The sequence below is a fragment of the Symphalangus syndactylus genome, chromosome 3, assembly GCF_028878055.3.
Source record: "Symphalangus syndactylus isolate Jambi chromosome 3, NHGRI_mSymSyn1-v2.1_pri, whole genome shotgun sequence".
NCBI lineage: Eukaryota > Metazoa > Chordata > Mammalia > Primates > Hylobatidae > Symphalangus > Symphalangus syndactylus.
This window is the reverse complement of record NC_072425.2, coordinates 58,301,521-58,324,691: the sequence shown is the minus strand read 5'-3', so window position 1 is coordinate 58,324,691 and position 23,171 is coordinate 58,301,521. Positions and strand designations below refer to the sequence as shown.

Here is a 23,171-nt window from a genome sequence, read left to right as displayed (position 1 = left end):
CAAATAATTATACAGTGTTTACCCCCAGAGTTGATCTCCTGGGTAAATAATGTCTTTCACATCTCCTGGGTAAATAATTTCTATGAAAATTATGGCAATCTGATGAGTCCTTTTCCATCCATTCCCCTTAGCTCCCCTCCGACCCAAATCACATTAGTGCCTGCAACTATCTGAGGGTTCAGATACTGCTGCAATTTGAAGTATCTAAAGATACTTCTGTCTCCATGTGACTTTATTCTTCCAAAAAAAATGTATTTTTGTTATCTTCCCCTATCTACTTACTTATGCATGGAAAAATACAGCCTCCACTTAGGAAAATAAAAAAAGGATCATAAAATGCCATCAAGATCTTTTATATACAATTTTATATTTATAGAAATTTTGTTGAATCATTTTCAGGGAAACTATAAAAATGCTTCTTAGCTTCTTTCAGGGTTCAACATATTATAAAGAAGAAAAAACCCTGAGTTCAACAAAATGATTTTTATTTTTTATTTAAAAAAATTTTTTTTTTTTTTTTTGAGAAGAAGTCTCACTCTGTCACCCAGGCTGGAATGCAGTGGCGTGATCTTGGCTCAAAGCAACCTCCACCTCCTGGGTTCAAGCGATTCCCCTGCCTCAGCCTCCTGAGTAGCTTGGACTACAAGTGCCCACCACCAAGCCTGGCTAATTTTTTGTATTTTAGTAGAGACGGGGTTTCACCATGTTGGCCAGGATGGTCTCGATCTCCTGACCTCGTGATCTGCTCGCCTTGGCCTCTCAAAGTGCTGGGATTACAGGCATGAGCCACTGCACCCAGCCAAAAAAAATTTTTTAAGAGACAGTCTCATGCTGTTGCCCAGGCTGCAGTGCAGTGGCGCTATCATAGCTCACTGTAGCCCCCAGCTCCTGTCCTCAAGTGATCCTCCTGCCTCAGCCTCCTGCAGCACTGGGATTACAGGACTGAGCCATGGTGCTGGGCCATAATTCAACAAAATTGTTCTTAAATGAATTATATATTCTACTCTAAACAGCCAGGTTGTTTTTCACATTTTGGTGCAGAGGGACTTTAGGGGTAGCTGTACTTCCTGGTGTTCATAAGCTGTCCTCTAAAAACACAGTCATAGACAAGGAGGCAGTAAGTGCCACCAGAAATTAACTGGAAACTAAACCTCAAAGAATCTGGGTGAATTACCCATGTACAAATTTATTATGACCATTCCATTCTGGGAAACAAGAAATCAAACTTTTTCTGTATTAGATTCCTAGAAAAATAAGCTCAATATTTCATAAGTTTTCAAAGCAACAAATCCACAATAAAGTATCACATTATGAAAGCTCAATAAGATGTAGTGACTAATTTTAAAAATACTAATATTTGAAACACTCACTTGGAAGCACGATGCTGATCACATTGTGTAGAAAGTAGAAGGTGACTTTTTTTTTTTTTTTTTTTTTTTTGAGTGAAACAGGAGTGCTTTATGGTCTGAGAGGAGTGTTTGGGAGGAGTGCCTCCCAGCTCCTACCTGTAGGCTCACCTGAGCGGGGGTGCAGCTGAGGCCACTGTGGGAAACACAACCCCTACTCCCAGGAGAGGCCTCACATGCTGCCTTCGGTCTCTTGCCAGCCTTGCCTAGCGTGGGGCCTGGGCCGCCCTTTAGGGTGGGTCTGCACACCCGTGTTCAGGGCTCCCGGCCGGAAGCAGAGCCATAGGCATGCTGCGGCCCTGGGTGAGCGTGGAGGGCAAGCAGGTGCCGGGGCAGTGCGCACCCCACAGCCAAGCGGCCCCTGCCCAGCCTCTGTAAACAGACCCTCACGGGTCCCTCCTGGGCCTCAGTCACATCCCTGAGAAACACTGGAGACTGGCAGCTCTACCCTGAGAGGGCCAGGGTGTCCACCGAGCCTGGCTGAAGCCAGCTGTCCCCTCCAGAAGGTGACTTTTAACTACTGTATTTCTTTGGCTCATTAAAATAACCAACCTGCTTTGAGGGCGTGAGTCCACTTTAACTTTCAGCCTTAAAAAGGACCCGTATCTAATCCAAGTCAACCCTCTGCAATCAGATGCCTGGAAAACTTCTTTGTACTGAAATTCCTGTTACTGCTTCAGAGTTACTCCTGTTACTGCCTTAGAATTAAAAAGTTAATCTTGGTAACCTAGGAATGACATAAGAATGAAGGGAAGAATATCAAGTATTCATTGGAATCTTTTTACCTCTTAGCAATTTCAAAATGGTGCTATCCAAAACAGTGCTATTCAATAGAAATAAAGTGTCAGTTGTGCACAGAAATTAAAAATTTTCTAATAGCCACATTCAATTAAGTAAAAAGAAACAGGTTGGGCAAAAGATTTGAATAGACATCTCCCTAAAGTAGACATAAATGGCCAATATGTACATCAAAGATGCTCAACTTCATTAGTCACTAGTGAAATGCAAATCAAAATGAGAAGATACCACTTCACATCTATCAGTATGGCTATAATTTTTAAAAAGGTGCCGAGCACGGTGGATCGGAAGGTGCCGAGCACGGAAGGCCGAGGCAGGTGGATCACTTGAGGTCAGAACTGGCCAACACAGCAAAACTCTGTCTCTACTAAAAATACAAAAATTAGCCAGGCATGGTGGTGTGCACCTATTGTCCCAGCTACTTGGGAGGGTGAGGCAGGGGAATCATTTGAACGTAGGAGGCGGAGGTTGCAGTGAGCTGAGACCATGCCACTGCACTCCAGACTGGGCAACAGAGCAAGACTCTGTCTCAAAAAAAAAAAAAAAAAAGCCAGGGAGAGGTGGCTCACGCCTGTAATCCCAGCACTTTGGAAGTCCGAGGCGGGCGGATCACCTGAGGTCAGCAGTTCAAGACCAGCCCGGCCAACATGGCAAAACCCCATCTCTACTAAAAATACAAAAATTAGCTGGGTGCGGTGGCAGGTGCCTGTAATCCCAGCTACTCGGGAGGCTGAGGTAGGGAGAATCGCCTGAACCCAGGAGGCAGAAGTTGCAGTGAGCCGAGATTGAGCCATTGCATTCCAGCCTGGGTGATAGAGACTCTGTCTCAAAAAAATAAATAAATAAAAATAAAAATAAAAAAGGAAAATAACAAGTGTTGACAAGAATGTGGAAAAACTGGAGAGAAATTAGAACCCCCCATACACAGTGGCTAAGAATGTACAATGCAATCCCTATGAAAGTCTGTCAGTTTCTCAAAAAGTTCAACACAGAGCTACCATATGACCCAACAATCCCACTTGTAGGTGTACACCCAAGAGAAAGAAGACATATCCCCACTCGAAAACCTGTCCACAAATGCTCACGGCAGAATTATTCATGAAGGCCAAAAAGTGGTAACAATCCAAATGTCCGTCAACAGGCAAACAGATAAAGCAAACATGGTATATCCACATAAGGGACTATCATTCAGCCATAGGAGAGAAGTATTACTGACACGTGCTACAACATGGATGAGGCTTGGAAACATTACACTAAGTGAAAGAAGCCAGATACAAAACAAAGGCCACATCCTGCATGATTCTATACTACATGATACGTCCAGAATAGGCAGATCTCTAGAGATGGAAAGCAGATTAGTGGCTGCCAGGGGCTAGGGGAAGAGGGAAGTGGAGAGTGATTGCTTAATGGGTACACATTTCTTTCTGGGGTGATAAAAATGTTCTGGCTGGGCGTGGTGGCTCACGCCTGTAATCCCAACACTTTGGGAGGCCGAGGTGGGTGGATCACTTGAGGTCAGGAGTTTGAGACCAGCCTAGGCAACATACTGAAACCCTGTCTCTACTAAAAATACAAAAATTAGCTGGGCATGGTGTCACCTGTAATCCCTGTAATCCCAGCTACTCAGGAGGCTGAGGCAGGAGAATCGCTTGAACCCAGGAGGTGGAGGTTGCAGTGAGCCAACATGGAGACACTGCACTCCAGCCCGGGTGACAGAGTGTGACTCTATCTCAAAAAAAAAAAAAAACAAAAAAAAAACAAAACAAGTTTTGGAATTAGTGTTTATAGTTGCATGGCATTGTGAACATACCCAAACCACTGAGATGTATGATACATTAAAAAATGGCTAAAATAATGAATTGTATGTTATGTGAATTTTATCCCAACTTTAAAAATAAGAAACAGGTGAAATTAATATTTTATTTACCCTAATGTATCCCGATTATCATTGCAAGATGTATTCCACATAAAAATTATTGAGAAATTTGGCATTTTCACACTCAATCTTTACACTCCAGCATATCTTACACTTGTAGCACATCTCAGCTGGGACATGCTAAGTGCTCAACAGCCCCCTGCAGCTAGGGACAGCAAGTTCCAGAGGAATAAGAAGGTGGGGGGAAAGAGGGAGACAGAGAAGGGGAGGGAGAGAGGGAAAGCGGGGAGAGGGAAGGAGAGAGAGGCAGAGACTGGCAAACGAGTCATTTATGGCATCCTGCTAAGATTACACACACACACACTCATTCACACACACAAACAACAAGACAAGCAGTGACTCCCAAATGCTTCATGCCTACAGCCACCACTAAGCCAAATGGTGGGTCGCTGGATGCATGTTCCCATAGGGACAAGGGCACAAAGTGATGAGGAAACTAGTCCAGTCCACCAGCCCCTAAAGATGACATGATTATGTTTTGTGGGTTAAGAAGTTACACAACACACAGGCCGGGCGCAGCAGCTCACGCCTGTAATCCCAGCACTTTGGGGGGCCGAGGCGGGCGGATCACCTGAGGTCAGGAGTTCAAGACTAGCCTCAACATAGAGAAGCCCCATCTCTACTAAAAATACAAAATTAGCCGGGTGTGGTGGTGCATGCCTGTAATCCCAGCTACTTGGGAGGCTGAGGCAGAAGAATTGCTTGAACCTGGGAGGCAGAGGTTGCGGTGAGCCGAGATTGTGCCATTGCACTCCAGCCTGGGCAACAAGAGCGAAACTCTGTCTCAAAAAAAAAAAAAAAAAAAAAAAAAGAAGTTACACAACACAGAAATGTTGTGGCTGACACTGAATACTTGACATGAGGAATTCCTGGACGTTTTGGTATGATCATGGTATTGTGGCTATGAGAGAGAGACAATCCCACCTTTTTGGGATGTGTGCTGAAATATTCATAGTTAAAACGGCACGAGTTATAATCACTGAAGCTTGGCACTGGATGTGTGGGGGCTCACTGGGTCACTCTGTCTACCTTTTCGTGTTTACAGTTTTCCACAATCAGCCTACACACACAGATAGGCACACATAAGATTGCCACATTGATAATTAAATCTGCCAAGTACATTTTTTTAAAAATCTTAACTTCCAGGCTGGTTTTAGAGGAAAAGAAAGGTGAATTAGAAGATGCTGAGATAAACCTGTTGTCTGGAGAAATTTGAGGTAGGTTCAAGAACTTTTAGAAGGGCAGGTTTTTGCTGCACTATTTCTCATTTGTAATTTCACTCCTAAAATTAAGCAATTTTCTTTTCATAGTATAGCTCCATCAACAATTATCAGCTATGACAAATGGCCTTTGAAGCTTACTAATGAGGATAAAGGGAGGAAAAAGAAAAGAGAAATGAGTAACAGAGAAAGACGGCAGCAGAGGGAAGACCGGGATGGGAGAGATTTTCTTGAAGACCTGAGACTGTGGCGTCTGGTTTGGGGTCTGCTGCTAATTTGCTCCTTGACTTTGGACACTTCCATTTAACTTCTCTGTGCCTCTGTTTCCCCAAATGGAACCTAAGCAGGGTGGCCTGCTGAGTTTTATTTAAAAGGGGCACCTTACAGGCACCTCAAGTGGGAACCCCAAAAATGTGGGCATGGGTCAGAGTGTTAATGAGTGTGTGTGAGTGTGAGTTGAACTGAGTGTGAGAATACCAACAGAAGGAGAGGAGTGGCTAAGTCTTTAGGGGACAGAGTCAAATGTCAGCATAAATGGTAGGATCCTGGTCAGAGAGCAGCTGAGGAGGCTTCAGGGCAGGGGACACAGATGGGCAGAAGGGAGGGTCTGGACCTGCAGCTGTGGGAGAGTGTGCACAAGTCACCAAGTTTAAATGGAAGGGTGTGGGGAGATTAAGTGTAACTCTCTACAAAGCTTCAGAAAACACCATCTATCCAGGAAAACACCTAGTACACACAGACACCGTTGCTACACGCCCAGAATAGCTCCTGCCAACACAGCCATGTGTTGTCACAGAGAGGGTAACATCCTCCCACCCCATCCACCTTGCAGCTTGGCGGGTGTGGGAAATCACCTCGCTGGGAGGGCACAGGATGCTCCCAGGACCCGCCCTGGGGTCACCCGGGTGCCCAGCTCGGCAGAACAAGGTCCACGAGGTGTGGTGGCCATCACAGAGATAAGCACAGGGTTGATGGCGAGGGGGCCTGAACCCAAGACTGGCTCACACCCTCCCCCAGCATCTCCTGCACAGGGCACGCTGCAGGTGCTTTGGGGAGGGAGGAGAGAGGATGGGGAGGAGGGGAAGGGGAGGAAGAAAAGAGGAAAGGATGGTGAGGAGAGGGAGAGAAAGGAGGACAGAGGGAAGGGAGGATGGGGGAGGAGGGAGGAAGAGGAGGAGGGAGAATGGAGGGAGAGGAGGAGGGAAGAAAAGAGGACAGAGTAGGATGGAGGAAAGGGATGGAAGGAAGAGAGAGACAGGGTCTGGAGGAGAGGAGGGCAAGACGAGGATGGAGGGAGGAAAAGGACAAAGGAAGGGAGAGGGGTGGAGGGACAGAAAGGAAGACGAAGGATGGAGGAAGGATGGAGGGAGGGGAGGCAGGAGGAAGGAAAGGAGGAGAAGCAAACAGGGGAGGCTGTCCTTGCCTCTGAGAACCTGCCACACTGCCTCCTTCGGTAGCAGCCCACCCCTGTGCCTCTAACCTACACATGACTTGGGTCAAATAAAACTTCCAGGAGGACCCAAACCTGATGGACAGTGGGAACCCCAGAATGCACTTTGATGCTTCTCTAGCAGTGGACGAGCGCCTATCTTCTTAGTCCCTGACCCTGGATCTTTCTGAAGATCTCCTCATCGCCTGGCTGCCAGGGAACCTGGCTGCCCCTGAAGCAGCTCACACTGGTCTGTCCCCTCCGCAGCACCACCCATGCTGCCCCCTCAGCTCTTCCTGCTGCTCTCACTCCCAAACACTTAAGGAGACAGCAGGGGAGGAGCTGCCGAACCAGAGGAGTACCCCCACACACTGCCAACAGGGCTTGACCCAGCAGGGGCTTAAAAAGCTCCAGCTCCATTTTTAGAGGAAGAAGAATGCCGGATGACAACATGGCACCAGCGATCTGCATATTCGTTCCCTGGCTGTTCTTTAACCAGCCAGGAAATGCCCTGCGCAAGGGCTGGAGGCCTGGGGCCGCAGACTCCCAATCTCAATGGATACCCCAGCGCTGAGCCACCTGAGGGCACTGGGGTTTCCATTTTCAAACGGGAATCCTAGCAGCTTCCCTGCTCCCACCTGCGGAAGAGGAGACACTTTTGTACACTCTGACTTTCTGCAGACAGGTAAACAGGCATACACAGACATTTGGGGATGAAAGAGAAACTAAAACTGAACCAAGTGTACAGATTACAGGGTCACAGTCAAGGCATCTAACAGACCCCACTTGCTGTTTGCTCTTAAACATGAATGACTGCAGATCCCTGCCAGAGACGGTAAGTGAAAAAATAGCTACCTCCTATTTTCTTTATGTATTTCCCATCAAACGCCTGTCTTGGGTTGGGTTAAGAAGTACAGAAGGTAAACGGAGTCAATTCCAAGTCACTCAAGCAATTTTCTGGGTGAAGAGACAACAAGACAAAAGCCAACCACAACAGCAAAACCCAAAGCCTCCGTTACGCCTTCTATGGCAATCAAACACGCAAACACTCTTTCTAGTGCGTATGAAGCCAAGGCCGAGAGCAAGGACACCTGCAGGATTTGGTTCTGTCCCATTAGGAACAGATCAACGCACATGAAATCCATGCCTCGTCTGGTCAGCCGCTAACCATCGTGGGCAACCTCACATTGCACGACAATGCTTTCCATGTGGAACTTGTCCATGGCATGTTTAAAAATCAAACCACGTCCTGAGTCAAATAGGCATCTGAGTCTTCTCCTGAGGTCCAGGACATCCCATGACAGGCCCAGGCCCCTCCCTGGAGATGGGAGGTGAGGACCCACCACTAGGACACCCACTGAAGCACAGTCTGCAGTGAAGGACATCTACCCGAATGCCATGTTTGCTGTTTCTCCTACAAATGTGTTTTTAAGTGTGGGAAGCAAATTACTTGAGTTTAATTATAAACCTGTCTTTGAAGGTTCAATCCAATTGACAAACTGGAGAACTTACAATCTAAAAAGACTAGAAGTCTTCCGAGACAAACACTTTTATTTTCAGGGCAGCAAATTTTCAATGGATTTTACTGACCTGCTTCCATTCTGCTCAATTCACACTTTCCCACACCTATCCCATCTGTCACGGGGCCTGTCGATCCCTCCTCTTGGCTGCCTCCCAAATCTGCTCACTTTGTAGAGATCATCCTACTCCTGCCCAGATTCAGTGCAACATCACTTTTTACTCCAAATATTTCAAGAGCTGCCTCACTGTGCTGCCTCCTGTCTGCCCTGCTCCCCACCCAGCCCTCTTCCCACATGGCCAGGGCCTGCCTTTGAAACCCCACATCTGACCACACTGCTCCATCACAGCTTAAACCCTATGACGGCTTCCCCGGTCTTGAACTCAAGTCCAAACTCCTTCAAACTCATGTCCAAACTCCTGCACCCCAACATCACACTCTGCTTGGGCCCAGCCACTAGCAGTTCCCTAGGCACCCTTCCAGGTTAGACACCATGGGGGACAGTGCTCCTGACTCCCGTGGCCCTCGGGCCGCCTGCCTGGTGGGGGATGCAGCAGATCGGCTCCTCCACGTCAGTTCCACACACCTTTTGCTGTGCTTTCCTGGACCGCAAAGACTCGGAAGCTAAAATGCATTTTCCAGACTCATTTCCAGTGGGATTCTGACTCCAATCAGATGCACTTACTGGAGGCTAGAATGTGGAACAGAGTGAGGGTGTGGGAGATGCAGAACAGAGAAAGTGGGGTGCCCCTGGCTCTGAGCCTACGCTGCAGCAGAACCCCGCTGGTCCCACGCTCTAGGCTGAGCACAGGGGCAGGTCCTGAGATAGTGCCTCAGAGCTACCCCACCTCAATGCAGGCCCTTCCCACAGCTTATAGGTACCTATTTCCCTGTATCAAATCCTTCCTGCTTAAAACAGCTAGGTGGTTTCTCTGTCTACACTGACCCTAGTACACTCACTTCCTCATCTTTGTCCAGCACTCAATGGTAAATGCACAACGAACACAGCCTGCCCACCACTGGGCACAGGCCAGGGCCGAAGAGAACAAATACTGAACAGACTGACAGAATTGGACCCGGAAAATCGGTGAGAATAAAAACAGAAAAGCTGCTCTAGAACTCTGGATTCCTCAATCATGGGGATTAAAGGTGATAAAAATCAAAGACACCACTTTTATCTGCACAAGACTGCTCTGGTTCCCCAAGAAAACTAACCCTCCAGAAGACAATCATCACATTCTCAGGTGCACAAGCAAAGCTGGCCCAGAAAGAAGACACTGCAACCCTCTGAGAATTGCATCTGGCCACAGGAGAATGCAGTCTGGTGGGGCCAGTGTGACGAGGAGACCCGGCAGCCCCGCCCTGGCCACTCTCAGGTCCCGGGAGCCCTCCATGACCTCTCTGGCTCTCACTTTCTTCCCCTCTGTCTCAAGTGACAAGAATGACTGTCTCCTAAAACAAAAACAAAAACAAAGAAATTAACTGAGAAATTAAATATGTTCATGTTGGGCCGGGTGCGGTGGCACACACCTGTAATCCTAGCACTTTGGGAGGCAGAGGAGGGTAGATCACGAGGTCAGAAGTTCAAGACTAGCCTGGCAAACATGGTGAAACCCCATCTCTACTAAAAATACAAAAATTAGCCAGGCGTGGTGGTGCCTGCCTGTAATCCCAGCTACTCAAGAGGCTGAGGTGGAAGGATCACATAAACCCGGGAGGCAGAGGTTGCAGTGAGCCAAGATTATGCCACTGTACTCCAGCCTGGGTGACACAGTGAGACTCTGTCTCCGAAAAATAAATAAATATGTTCATGATACAAAAGCGCTCTGAAACTCTAAAGTAGGACCAATGACCAGACTTGTTAATGTTAATTATTTCCTTCTGAAGAGGCAGAATCTTTCAGCAAAAGTCACTCATAAACAAATGCCATTGTACATGAGGGAAGTGACCGCATCCCAGGCTCAGAGGACACCCAAGAACGCACTTCATGAACCAGCTCTTTACAAGAGGAAAGCCTGGCCCAGACCCAAATTATTAATCAGCCTCTGTTAACAACATAAAAGAATGAATTAAACCACTCTGTGCGCTCCTTAGGAGAGAATGCACACCTTTACAAGTGAATCTCCATGGGCTTTTGCCAAAAACTAACTAAAACCCAAGTATCTGTTTCTATTTAGGCCCCTTAAAAACCTGTTTTATATGTACACATGTATGAATCTGTAAAAAAGAAAACAGTATTTCACTGGTGGTTGCTTGCTTGAAGATTATTTCTATGCACACAAATGTGGTAGTTTAAAAACATTACCACAAATTCATTGACACTAACTCCCAAAGGGGGAGTCCAATTCCCCTGAAATTCGGGGCAGCCTTAGTGACTTTCTTCTAATGAATGTAGAAGTGACCATGCTCATTTCCAAGGCAAGGTCAACAAAAGGGGCCGTGGGTTGAACAGACTCATTTCCAGTTCATATCCATCTTGAACCCGTGAAGGGGCCTATGAATGACCTCATTTAGAAACAGGGTTGGCCGGGCACAGTGGCTCACGCCTGTAATCCCAGCACTTTGGGAGGCCGAGGCAGGCGGATCACCTGAGGTCAGGAGTTCAAGACCAGCCTAGCCAACATGGTGAAACCCCATCTCTACTAAAAATACAAAAAAATTTAGCTGGGCATGGTGGTGGGTGCCTGTAGTCCCAACTACTTAGGAGGCTGAGGCAGGAGAATCACTTGAACCTGGGAGGCGGAGGTTGCAGTGAACCAAGATCACATCACTGGACTCCAGCCTGGGGCGACAGAGTGAGACTCCATCTCAAAAATAAATAAATAATTAATTAATTTTCAAAAAAAAGAAACAAGGTCTACGCAGACGTACTTAAATTAAAATGAGGTCGCTAGGTGGGTCCTATCCTGTATGACTGGTGTTCTTACAAGAGGAGGAGAAAAGGCGAAAAGAAAGACTGAGAAGCAAGCAGGCCATGTGAGGTGGAAATTGCACAAAACTGCACCTACAAGCTGAGGAACACCAAAGGTGTCAGCAAACACTAGAAGCCAGAGAGGCGAGGTAGTGTCCTCCCATGGCCCTGCTGGCACCTGAATTTCAGGCTTCTAGCCCTCAAAACTGTAAAAGTATATATTTTTGTTGTTTTAAGCTATCTAGTCTGTATTAATTTGTACGCAGCCCTAGGACACAAATATAAAAGATAGCACAGCTTCCTCCCGCTGGTCAGGTCTGCTGTGAGCGAGGATGCTAACTCTCAAAACCCAGCCCTTGCTGAAAAGAAGCCACACTGCCATGTGGATAAGGGAGTGTAGGTGTCTTGGTCCTGGCCCCTGCCCAGGTCTCAGGTGACAGCTGCACTTAACTGCCAGGCCCCTGAGTAATGGACTCTCTGGATCATTCTAACTTCAGCCCTCAAGGCACCCCAGACATGGAGTGCAGAGTAGAGACAACCCATTCCCATTGAGCTTTTCCAAACTGCAGATGCAGGAGCAAAATACATGTTTGTCACGGGTTTAACTGACTATGTTTGGGGATAACCTGATATGCAGTAACAGATAACAAAAACAACACATGTATGTCTAAATTCACCAGGACCAAATGTATGTTTTGTGTTCAAAACATAGTTATACCAGTCCCAACTGGGTATCAGGGCAGTCTACAGAAGCTCCCTTCTGCAAACAGGTATGCAGAGTCCTCTTGTCTGGAATTATACCTCTCACTGTCTACTTACAAAGTGGTTGCCTCAACTAAGATAGTAAGGTACAATAAGCCAACAGTGTCTGGGTTTTCTTTTTTAACAATATGCAAAAGCCAGAAATGGCTAAACATTTTATCATTTAAAGAACCCCACTTATATTCTACAATTCTCATGGCATACCTACACTTATAAAGTATTGTAAGTATATTATTAAGTAGTAACTAATAAAAGCTTACATGTAATCTGTATTTTTTTTTAAAGAAAGGGAGTGGAGAGTTCTCAATAGCTAATTTCTGAGTGAGAACTACAGGTGAATTTTTCTTTTTTGTTTTCAAATTTGCCTATAACATTATTTTAATTAAGGAAAAGCCAACTTTTTTTGAAAGTTACTTAATGCAATCATTGCAAAAGAAGGCTTAATATCCTTTCTTATACACAGAAAAGGAAGTGTGCTGTTTCTACTAAGTTATATAAATTCTCATGAACTTGCACAACTGCACTGATGCAGTCAAACCATCTTCACCACACCTACTACTGCAACAGACAGGGGGGCAAAAAAGAAGGGAAACGGAAATGGCAGCTCAATCCCCAAGAACTGAGTCTCACTCATCTGAAGTATTTACTCTCAAATGAGCACAGTCTGCAGTATTTGGTTCAGATTAACGAGACATAATCTAATTAACCCATTAATACTCTGGCCAGTGGACAGATTCCTTCTGTGTGAGGTTCCTCCTCTCATCTAAGGGGCTGTGGGTGTGGGGTCGTTAAAATGGAACACACATGGCCACCTAGCCTTCCACATGGGCAGGGGGTTGGCTGAGGCCAGCAATGGCACCTGCCATTTGACATCGTTATCTCACAACACTCTTCCCAACTTAGGTGGGACCTGTCACACCTCCACATTCCTTTTCTAATCCTCTGATTACACTACTCTACATGCTGAAATGCCGCCCTTCTACCCTTCTCTAAATCCCATTTTAGTCTCCAAGGCTCAAAGCCAATCTTTTTTTTTCTTTTTTGAGACGGAGTCTCACTTTGTCACCCAGGCTGGAGTACAGTGGTGCGGTCCCGGCTCACTGCAACCTCCGCCTCTCAGGTTCAAGCGATTTTCCTGCCTCAGCCTCCAGAGTAGCTGGGATTTCAGGTGCCTGCCACCACACCCGGATAATTTTTTGTATTTTTGGTAGAGACGGGGTTTCACCATGTTGGCAAGGCTGGTCTTGATCTCCTGACCTCATGATCCGCCTGCCTCGGCCTCCCAAAGTGCTGGGATTACAGGCGTGAGCCACCGTGTCCCACCTAAAGCCAATCTTTTTAGAGAAAAAAAAAAAAAAAAAAAAAAAAAACTAACTACTTTAGCCAGTACCCATCTCTCCTTTCATGTAACTCCAGCTGCTGTTAAAAATTGATTATTCTCACCAGGCACAGTGGGTCACGCCTGTAATCCCAGTAATTTGGGAGCCCAAGGTGGGTGTATCACGAGATCAGGAGTTCAAGACCAGCCTGGCCAAGATGGTGAAACCCTGTCTCTACTAAAAACACAAAAATTAGCCGGGCGTGGTGGCACGTGCCTGTAATCCCAGCTACTTGGGAGGCTGAGGCAGATAACTGCTTAAACCCGGGAGGCAGAGGTTGCAGTGAGCCGAGATCATGCCACTGCACTCCAGCCTGGGTGACAAGAGCGAGACTCCGCCTCAAAAAAAAAAAAAACCCAAAAACTGATTATTCTCTAGATACGTGAGGGAATCTCACCTTCCTCCAAAACAGCATTCAAGCTGCTAAGGACACAGGGCCCCAGGCACATCCTAGACATCCAGTAAGTACTGGTACATGGACTGAGATTCCCATTCATTCATTCACCACGAACTCGAACTTTTACTAAGTAACAGTCTCAAAGCCATGAGATAAGCTAATTGATCAGGCACATAACTTAGATTGGAAGAAATAAGAAAAGAGTGAATATTACACACAGAAATGTAGGGCCAAAGGATCTAATCTGCAGGCCAGGAAGTTGTACAAAGTGAAATATAACAGCAGGAACAATGTTCTGTGGCAACAGCTAATAAAAATGAAAGGATGTACAACCATCCAGCTACTTAACGTCCAGGTGTAGCTCTGTATCTTTCCAGACTCTTTTGACCATGACCCACAATGATAAATTTTATCTTGTGATTCAGTACAAACATTTACACATATACACACACACACACACACACACACACACATATATTTAGAAACAGGGTCTCACTCTGTTACCTAGGCTGGAGTGCAGTGGTGCAATTATAGTTCATTGAACCTCAAACTCCTGGGCTCAAGTGATCCTCCCACCCCAGCTTCCTGAGTAGCTAGGACTACAGGCATGCAACAACCATTCCCAGTTACTTTTTAATTTTCTGTAGAGACAGGGTCTCAGTGTGTTGCCCAGGCTGGTCTTGAACTCCTGGCCTCAAGCAATCCTCCCACCTTAGCCTCCCAAAGCACCTATTTTTTTTTTTTATATATAAAATGCAACAATAGTGGTCAGGCATGGTAGCTCATGCTTGTAATCCCAGCACTTTGGGAGGTCAAGGCAGGTGGATCACTTGAGGCCAGGAGTTCGAGACCAGCCTGGCCAACACAGAGAAACCCCGTCTCTACTAAAAATACAAAAATTAGCCGGGTGTGGTGGTGCAGGTCTGTAATCCCAGCTACTCGGGAGGCTGTGAGAATCGCTGTGAGGTGGAGGTGGAGGTTACAGTGAGCTGAGATCATGCCATTGCACTCCAGCCTGGGCAACAGAGTGAGACTCTGTCTCAAAAGGAAAAAAAAAAAAAAAAGCAAAAATGGTTTCATAACACAATAGTTAATATATACAATAACACTCTAATATTTTTAGTTTTTTAAAATGCGGGTCATTATCCACTAAATTATTAAGCATAGCTCACTAAAAGGTCCTAAACTATAGTTGGCAAACACTGCAAGCTTGGAAAACCCCCAGGTGCTTGAAGAGCACTTTATGAGTATACTCACTGTCCCTTCTCTCAAGGAGTAAAAAACTAGAAACAACTTAAAGGCTCACCAATAAGAAGTGGGTAAATAAACTTGGGTATATTTATATAAAGAAAGAGGGTACAGCAGTTAGAAAGAATGAACTAAATCTGTCAAATCAATAAAGACCTCAAAAACAATGTTGACTACAAAAAGCAAGTTATAAAATGATAGCATAACCAAACATATACATTAAAACCAGAGAAACAATACACATGTTGTTTTTGAACGTGTATAGTAATAGTTCAGAAATATAAGCTACAAAGACAATCATTAACATTCACAACAGTGGTTGTACAGACAGGAGGGAAAGGAGAGAAGAGACGGAGAAGGGGAACACAGAGAACCTTGACTGTATTTACGATGTTTTTTGCTTTAAATAATATCTGGGTGAGGGGCACGCAGGTGTGAGCTTATTATTCATCTGACCTCTCTGCATGTCCAGCTATTTCATAAGAAAACCATTCTATGTCTCATTATGTCACCATCATACAGCTGTTGAGAAGCTCACACAATGTCTTACACTTGCCCACCCACCCTGGGTGACATTGTAAGGGGTCTCTGAGCAAGCCTGTCTCAGTGCTGAGGACCTCGAGATCCATGTATACTCAAATCCTGGGTGAGTTGGCCATTTTGGGAAAAAAGTAGTGAGCTGTAAATTTCCAGTCCGGCACAGCTTCGAAAAATGTTCAAGGATTCCAGTAAATGTGGGTAAAGATGAAACAAATAACCTCAGAAAAGCAAGTATTAACTCAATTACTTTGTAATAGCTTTACCAAATTACATTTAGATGAATTACAGTCATGCACTGCTTAATGATGGGGATACGCTCTGAGAAATGCATCATTACGAGATTTTGTCTTTGTGCGACCATCATAGAGTGCACTTATACAAACCTAGATATTACAGTCTACTACACACCTAGGCTGTATGGTACAGCCTACTGCTCCCAGGCTACAAACCTGTACAGCATGGGACTGTACTGAATACTGCAGGCCTTGTAACACAGTGGTATTTGTGTATCTAAACATAGAAGAGATACGGTAAACCTATAGTATTAGAATTTTATGGGTCCATCATTGACCAAAACATCGTATGTGGCACATGACTGCATACCTCTTAATTACAATGTCCTTTAATTTTTAAATCACTTCATTAAAGGGTAAAAAGGAAACTGAAAAAAAAAAAAAAAGATAACCTTGACAATGCATTTTTATTTTTAAAAGTGCAATTCTGCGAAACACTTGATCTCAATCACCAGTTTCTGGATCAGCTGGCTGTGTCACAGTGGTCTGGAAATTTAGGAAAAAAAAAAAAGTACACGTATGAATGTGTGTGTATGTCTATGTATGTGTGAGATCTTTAAAAAAAATTCTATATTCTGAGCCCAAACATCCAGAGAGTCTGATCTAGTGTATATTTTTAATCTGTATTTTGTTCATAAGCTTGCAGGTGGTTATCATAAGCAGCCAGGCGAGGATGGATTGCTCTGAAACAACTTCCATAACAAGATCAAAACCCCAAGCTGGGGTGTAAACAAAAGCTGATTTGATAAGCTGAACAGATCATTCTGCGTGAGAACACCAGCAAGCTGCGGAGACTTACTTTCAGGGGGGTGCACAACTTCCCAGGCCGAAGGTGATTTCATCTTCCATTGCGCAATTGCCCACACTACTTCTGAACCTTACAGAGAAGGGGGAAAGGCACCAAGGAACCGCAGGAGACTCAGACTCTGCCCTCTGCTCCACCGACGAACATGGCTCCCTGTGACTCAGAGGCCCAAACAAGGCTTTCCCCAGCCTTCTGCCAACCACACAAACCCGTGCTGTCCAATGAGGCCATTATTTGTCTATTTACATTTAAATTAGACAAAATTAAATAAAATTCAGTTCTTCAGTCCCAATAGCCATATTTCAGGTATTCATTAGGCTCATGTGGCTGGTGGCTACTGTACTATAAACACTTCTGCCATCACAGAAAATTCTATCAGACAGGGCCTACCCAAAGCAGTAATTTCATTATGAACAGGTGTTTGTTCACATTTTCCCTGATGATAGGTTTGGTTTTCAAGCTTTTGTCCAGCCCCGCACTTGAGGGATACAACACCCACCCAGAGTGACAGTGACTGCCTGAAGTGAGGAACGCTGGCAGAGACAGTCAGGGAAATCTCTAGGTCAGGTGTCATTTGCAAACCACCCCAAGCCACAGGTCCCCACACCCCAGCTCCTCCCATGGCTGAGAATCACCATGGTTCTTTAAAACTTTTTTAAGGAGCCTTGTTCCATTTCTAACCACAAATGCCAACCTTCTAAGATACAAAAAAAAAAAAGAGACAGACAATGTAGAGAAAAGTATTTAGGTGAAGGATCAGCCCATCCATGTAGCCAAAACAGAGCTAGTTAGAACACAGCGGTCTTTGGAAGAAGATATAAAGAAGATGTTTTTAAAGTTTCTACTGTGAAGTCTTTAATGCAGACAAAGGTAAACAAGCTAGTATGCTGAACTCCCACGTACCCATCACCAGCTTCAGCACTAACCAGCTCAAGCCCATCTGGTTTCCTCCATCCCCCCTCCCTTCCACCTTGGCGCCCTTCAGGTGTGGGCAGGCAAGAAGTTGTGTCTACACTGAAGGAAGAAGGCCAGCGTGCAGGGGTGGAGGCTGGCCTGGGGGGCTCTCTAGGTGTCATCCTGGCTGACAGCTGCTAACTCTCTGAGCTTCCGTTCACTAATAATATGAGCCCCAATCTCATCAGACTGCCGGGAGGAATTCATGAAACAGTCCCTGTGAAATGCTCAGCCTCACGTCTGGCCAAGCATAGGCTCAGGAAACATTCAGTCCTGTGGCTGGTGTGGTGCCTGTCATCGTTCTCCTTCCACAGCCCCACCACACTGCTTGCTCTTGATTCCACCTCCCTCGGTGTCTTCCTAACTCTTTTTAAAGCTAGCACAATTTGGTTTCGTGGTTTCAATTTGGGAGGAAAAAAAAAATCTGCTATGGTCTGAGTGTGGGTGTCCTTCAAAATCCACACATTGAAACCAAATCACCAAATACCAAATGGAGGTGATAATGTTAGGAGCTGAGGCCTCTGAGGGTCAAGCCCTCACACATGGGATTAGTGCCATAAAAGAGGCCCCAGATAGCTGCCTTGCCCCTTCCACCAGGCGAGGACACCGCAAGAAGAAGGCATCCATGAACCTGGAAGTGGGCCCTCACCAGATGAATCTGCCCCGTCTTGATCTTTGACTTCCCAGCCTCCAGACCTGTGAGAATAAATATTTGTTGTTTATACGCTGCCTAGTTTATGATATTTTGTTACAGCAGCCTTAAACAGACTAAGACAAAGTCCATACAGAAAGAGATAACATTATCACCGCTGCTGCGGTGGCTTATGACTGCACCCACCACTGCTGCTGTGATCACAGCCTCCACTGCCATTGGTACAATTAGGTGTAATAATACCAACCACCAGCTGCTGAGCTTTCATTCTGTGTTGAGCACTGGGTTAAACGCTTTAAAAATATTATCCCTTTCAATCCGCATAGGCACCCTGTGAGATTCCTTTCTCATTTCCACTTGACAGTTGAGAAAATAGACCCAGAGAATTTAAGTGACTTGCCTAAAATCACACAGCTGAGGAAACCTTAAACCCGGGTCTTCCTGACTCACAAATTCCATGCCTCCTACCACCAAACCACAGCTAAAATCCTCCTGCAGTTAAGGTTTGATGTGAGAACCCACCCTTGCTCACCAAAATGAAAAGACATTTATATCACATGTTCTAAAAGAGAAAAACTGTGGAAACAGACTCTCTTTTCAAATAGCTACTTGATGCTCTTTTTTCTTTGTCTTTTTGAGAGATGAGGTTAAAGGGGATTTCAGGAGCACAAAAAGCATATCTCACCAGTGAGAAAAGGAAAGAAACATAAAGAAGCACTTTATCACAACAACATTATGCACAATTCCCAGAAAAGAAATATGAGCTTGCAAATATAGGAAAGTACTCTGCAAATTAAACAACAAAAAAAGTACTTCTTGCATTTTAAATCAGTTATGTGAGAAAAGTCTGAGTCCCTTCCTGGAAATAATTCATTTTCGGAGACAATTCAAGATAATGGAAGTTGAGCTACAACATTCTTCCAATAAATTAGCCACTCCAGACAGAGAGGTACATGCATTATAAAAGCCAAATTTTTCAGGCTGGGTGCAGTGGCTCATGCCTGTAATCTCAGCACTTTGGGAGGCCAAGACGGGTAGATCACCTGAGGTCAGGAGTTCGAGACCAACCTGACCAACATGGCGAAATCCCATCTCTACTAAAAATACAAAAAATTAGCTGGGTGTGGTGGCACATGCCTGTAGTCCCAGCTACTTGGGAGGCTGAGGCAGGAGAATTGCTTGAACCCAGGAGGCAGAGGTTGCAGTGAGCCAAGATCGTGCCATTGCACTCCAGCCTGGGTGACAGAGCCAAACTCCATCTCAAAAAAAAAAAAAAAAAAAAAAAAAACACATAAAGCTTAGATGTTTTAATTAGCAGGAAGGTGCCTTTTAATCTACGCAGGATTTGTCGGGTTTTTTCTTAGCTTACAAGCCAGTGTGCAGTCCCCTACTTTCTCTGTTAGTATTTAGTAGAGTCTGCCTCTCCTCCCCTCCATTAGATACTTGGAGGGCACAAATATTATTCCTCTGTGAGATATAAGCACCTGGCATAGGCCTGGCACAGAGTAGGTATTTAATACATGTTTGTAGAAAGTGGGAAGAAAAAAAAAACCAACAGGAGGAAAAAAAAAGCCAATAGGAGGATGAATCTGAAATTGTTCTTCTGCATTTCTCCCGTTTATTACCATTGCAAAAGGCTTCACTGAAAGCCCAGCCAGGGACTTGGAGGGGAAAGGGGGAGAATGCCCAAAGCTTGATCAATAGGCTCTTTCCACATAATTACATAAATCTAAACCCAGCCGCTTGCCCATCCTCTCTCCAAGAAGAAACAGACAATGTAGACACCATCCCTTAAAAAAGAGCTGAGAGGAAACAAAGCAGGCCTTGCCTTTTCGTCCTGGTACAGCTTGTTGACGCTCTCCAGCTGGAAGTTGTGGCTGGACTGGATTTTGTCAAGCTGCTCCCGCTGCTTCTCCAGCTCTCCCTGGAACTCGTTCTTCTTCAGCTCCACGGCGCCTCTCTCCGCAGCCGCCCTGCGGACCCTGCCTTCCAGCTCCATGATCCGTGTCTACAAGGAGACCGTGGCATTAGGACTGATGCCAAGTTACCTGCGGAGCCTGGACCACCTGAGCGCCCTCCACAAAGACCACCTTGGGGCCCATGGCCAGTACCAGTCTCATACACACAAGTGCCCAAGGCTGTGTTTTAAGTCAACTGGATAGAAGCTGGAGCAGTTTCTTCTGGAAAAATGGTCTCTGTAAGTGAAGTAAGGCTCCGTGCACTCACACCACACTTCCCACTGGGCTTTTGTGAGGCTTAAATGTGCTAAGTGCATAGAATGCCTCATGCTTTACCTGGCATGAGATGATGCTCAAATATTTAGTTCTTCTTTGCTGCTAACAAAGCACTTAACAACTCTTTAGCAGACACAATTTCTGAAAACAGATTCAGTTCTCCAACTCCAGACAAGCAGACCTCATCTGCCCAGAGAACAGGAGCTCCCGTGGAAGCTGAGACACAGGGAGTACAAGCCCAGGAGGGTAAGTGTGAGAACAGGACAGAACGCAGACGGGCTGGGGTGCCACGGCTAAGCCCATGCGGGTTGGAACCCCTGCTCCACCTCAACCTCTCTGTGCCTCAGTCTGACCCCCTGTGAAATGAGGAAAGTCAAGTCTCAACCTTGTAGGGTTTGTGCACAAAAGGAGATAATTTGTATAAAGTACTGTGAAAGAGAAATTATTCTGACATTTATTAAAATGGTAAGAAAGACTATTCAAAACGATTGCAATAGGAGAGGGAAATTGTGCTCAACGCTGAACACATCAAAGACAGCTGGGGATTTATAGCCAACGAGCACAGTGCGGGGAGTCAGTGGATGGAAATTGCCCCCAGAGTAGGGAGATTCTTGTTAAACTGGCCTAACAAGATTCTTGCTAAATGCAGGCCAAGGACTTAGACAGCAAGGGTAGGGATGAGGAACGTGGTCAAGGATCAGGGGTAGAAGGATGGCTTAGCGGGATCCTTTGCTAGGACTGGGCTGGACAGGCCAAAGACAGGGAGTGAGAGTTGGGAGGGGCCAAGATCAAGGCCTAGTCAAGAAGATGGCTCAGAAGGGCCCGACTCAAGTTCAATCAAGGAGCATCTTTGTCACTGCTCAGCACTGTACCTGACCCATGACTGCAATGGTAAATGAGGAAGTTAAAATTATTATTATCGTTAAGTGATGAAGATAAAGATTGGTACCTTTAAAAACATATTTCTTATACCCATCATCCAAGCACACTTCCAATACTACTCTTCGGTATCTTGTGCACCGGAGGACCGCAAACAACGGACTATGGCCAGTGTACATAAGCAAGCTGTCTTCCCAGAACCACCCCAGTAGCTCAAATGAATGCTGCTAACTCACAGGAAAGGCAGGGAGGGATACCACAACCGCAATCCTACACAACCACAGAGGGGACCTCTCCTACCCAAAGCTGCTTGGGGTCTGGCCCAGGGCTGTGGGGGTGTGCAGAGTCCTAAACTCACCTTACAAGCATGTGCCCTGCACAAAACGCCCTGGCTGGCACGAAACAACAAACCCCTGGGACCCCATCATAACAAAATAAACAAAACATAAACATAAAATAAACATAACAATAAACAAAACAAAACACCTGGAGATCCATGCTCCGGGAGCTCGCAATCCAGTAGTTGAAGCCCAAGACGATGATGCAGGCCACCAGGGCAGCCAGCACGAGGGGCGGCGACTTCATGCTGCGACGCCCGTTTCCCAAGCCCATCATCTCAAAATCAGCACTGAGAATCTGCCAAGTAAAAGCAAATAAATAAACATCAATACTAGTATTATCATCTCTGAAGCAGACCGTATCAGCCTTACAACCAAGAGGAGAGGGGTCTTGCCAGGAAGCATGGGCTGGTAGCTCCTCCTTGACGTGCAAAGCTGTCGACGGAGAAGAGTATGTGGACGGCATGCACAGAGCCCATGGTGCTGTGCACCCAGGGCAGTGTGGCCAGCTCCCAGGACAGGCTCAGAGGAGCAGGCACTGCCCCAAAACCTGCCACAGATTAGCTAGAGACCTGGGGCAAGACATGATTCCTCTTACACTTCAGATTCCTCCCCTGTAAAATCATTACCATACTCATCTTCCCGGCATAGTTTGAGAATTAATCATTTCTGTAAACAGCAATGTTTGAGAAGTAATCATTTCTGTAAACACCAATAACAAATATTAAGTGTTTCCGCATCATATTAGAAAGACTATATTCCTCATTACTCCTCAGAGAGAGCTTTTTGCTTTGATTCCTAACTAGGGAGGTTTTTTTTTTTACCCTTGACAGGATTACTAATGATACCCAATTAAAGCATTTCTCAGGCAAAGCAGGAAACCCATTCTGGAGGTGAACGTGAACTCCCCCCATGTACATCATTATTCAGGCACAGCCCTGGCTATAGGAGTGTCTCCTCCTTCATGACACACAACGGAAGTGGGAGGTGTGCCATCTGCCTGAAGTCACCAGGAAAAATGTGTTCCATCTTAGGATTTGAGGTGGAAACAAGGCATTCATTCCATGCCAAACGAGAGCACCTTGTCTTTCGAACATTCATTTCTCACTTTAGGGACCGTATCTGTGCAACTGCTGCATCGTACGCCTCATGTTAGGAAACACAGTGCCTCTGTGTGAGAGCTACAGAGTGCACAAAAAATACAGCTTAGAAGAAAGATGCCATAAATTTTGTTAATGGGCTTCAATTCAAAGCCAGGTCTACCTGGATGCAAGCACTGGTCTCTAGGAACAAGGAAAGTAGACTTTTCCAAATGGCTTTTCCCGAGCCAGATAAAACAGAACCTTATCAGAGTGAGAGTGGCTGCACTGCAACAAACAGCCTTTGAGCACAGAGAGCCTTTTACACAAGGGGTGTCTAGCAACAGAGGAGGAAAGGGAAGGGGAGGGTGGGGAAAAAAAGACAAGGGATG

The 23,171-nt window shown here is 45.7% G+C and overlaps 1 protein-coding gene across 4 annotated transcripts in view; it reads right to left on the bottom strand.

Moving 5' to 3' along the window:
* GOLM1 (golgi membrane protein 1) overlaps positions 1-23,171 on the bottom strand; it is a 72,898-nt gene that overhangs the window by 29,848 nt on the left and 19,879 nt on the right. For all 4 annotated transcript variants that reach the window (XM_055272086.2, XM_055272084.2, XM_055272085.2 and 1 more), the window contains exons 2-3: positions 21,849-21,998; positions 20,078-20,257 (exon numbers count right to left, since the gene is read on the bottom strand). In XM_055272086.2, coding sequence (XP_055128061.1) covers positions 20,078-20,257; positions 21,849-21,977 — 309 coding nt within the window. In that variant the 5' untranslated portion in view covers positions 21,978-21,998. The remainder of the gene's footprint in view (positions 1-20,077; positions 20,258-21,848; positions 21,999-23,171) is intronic.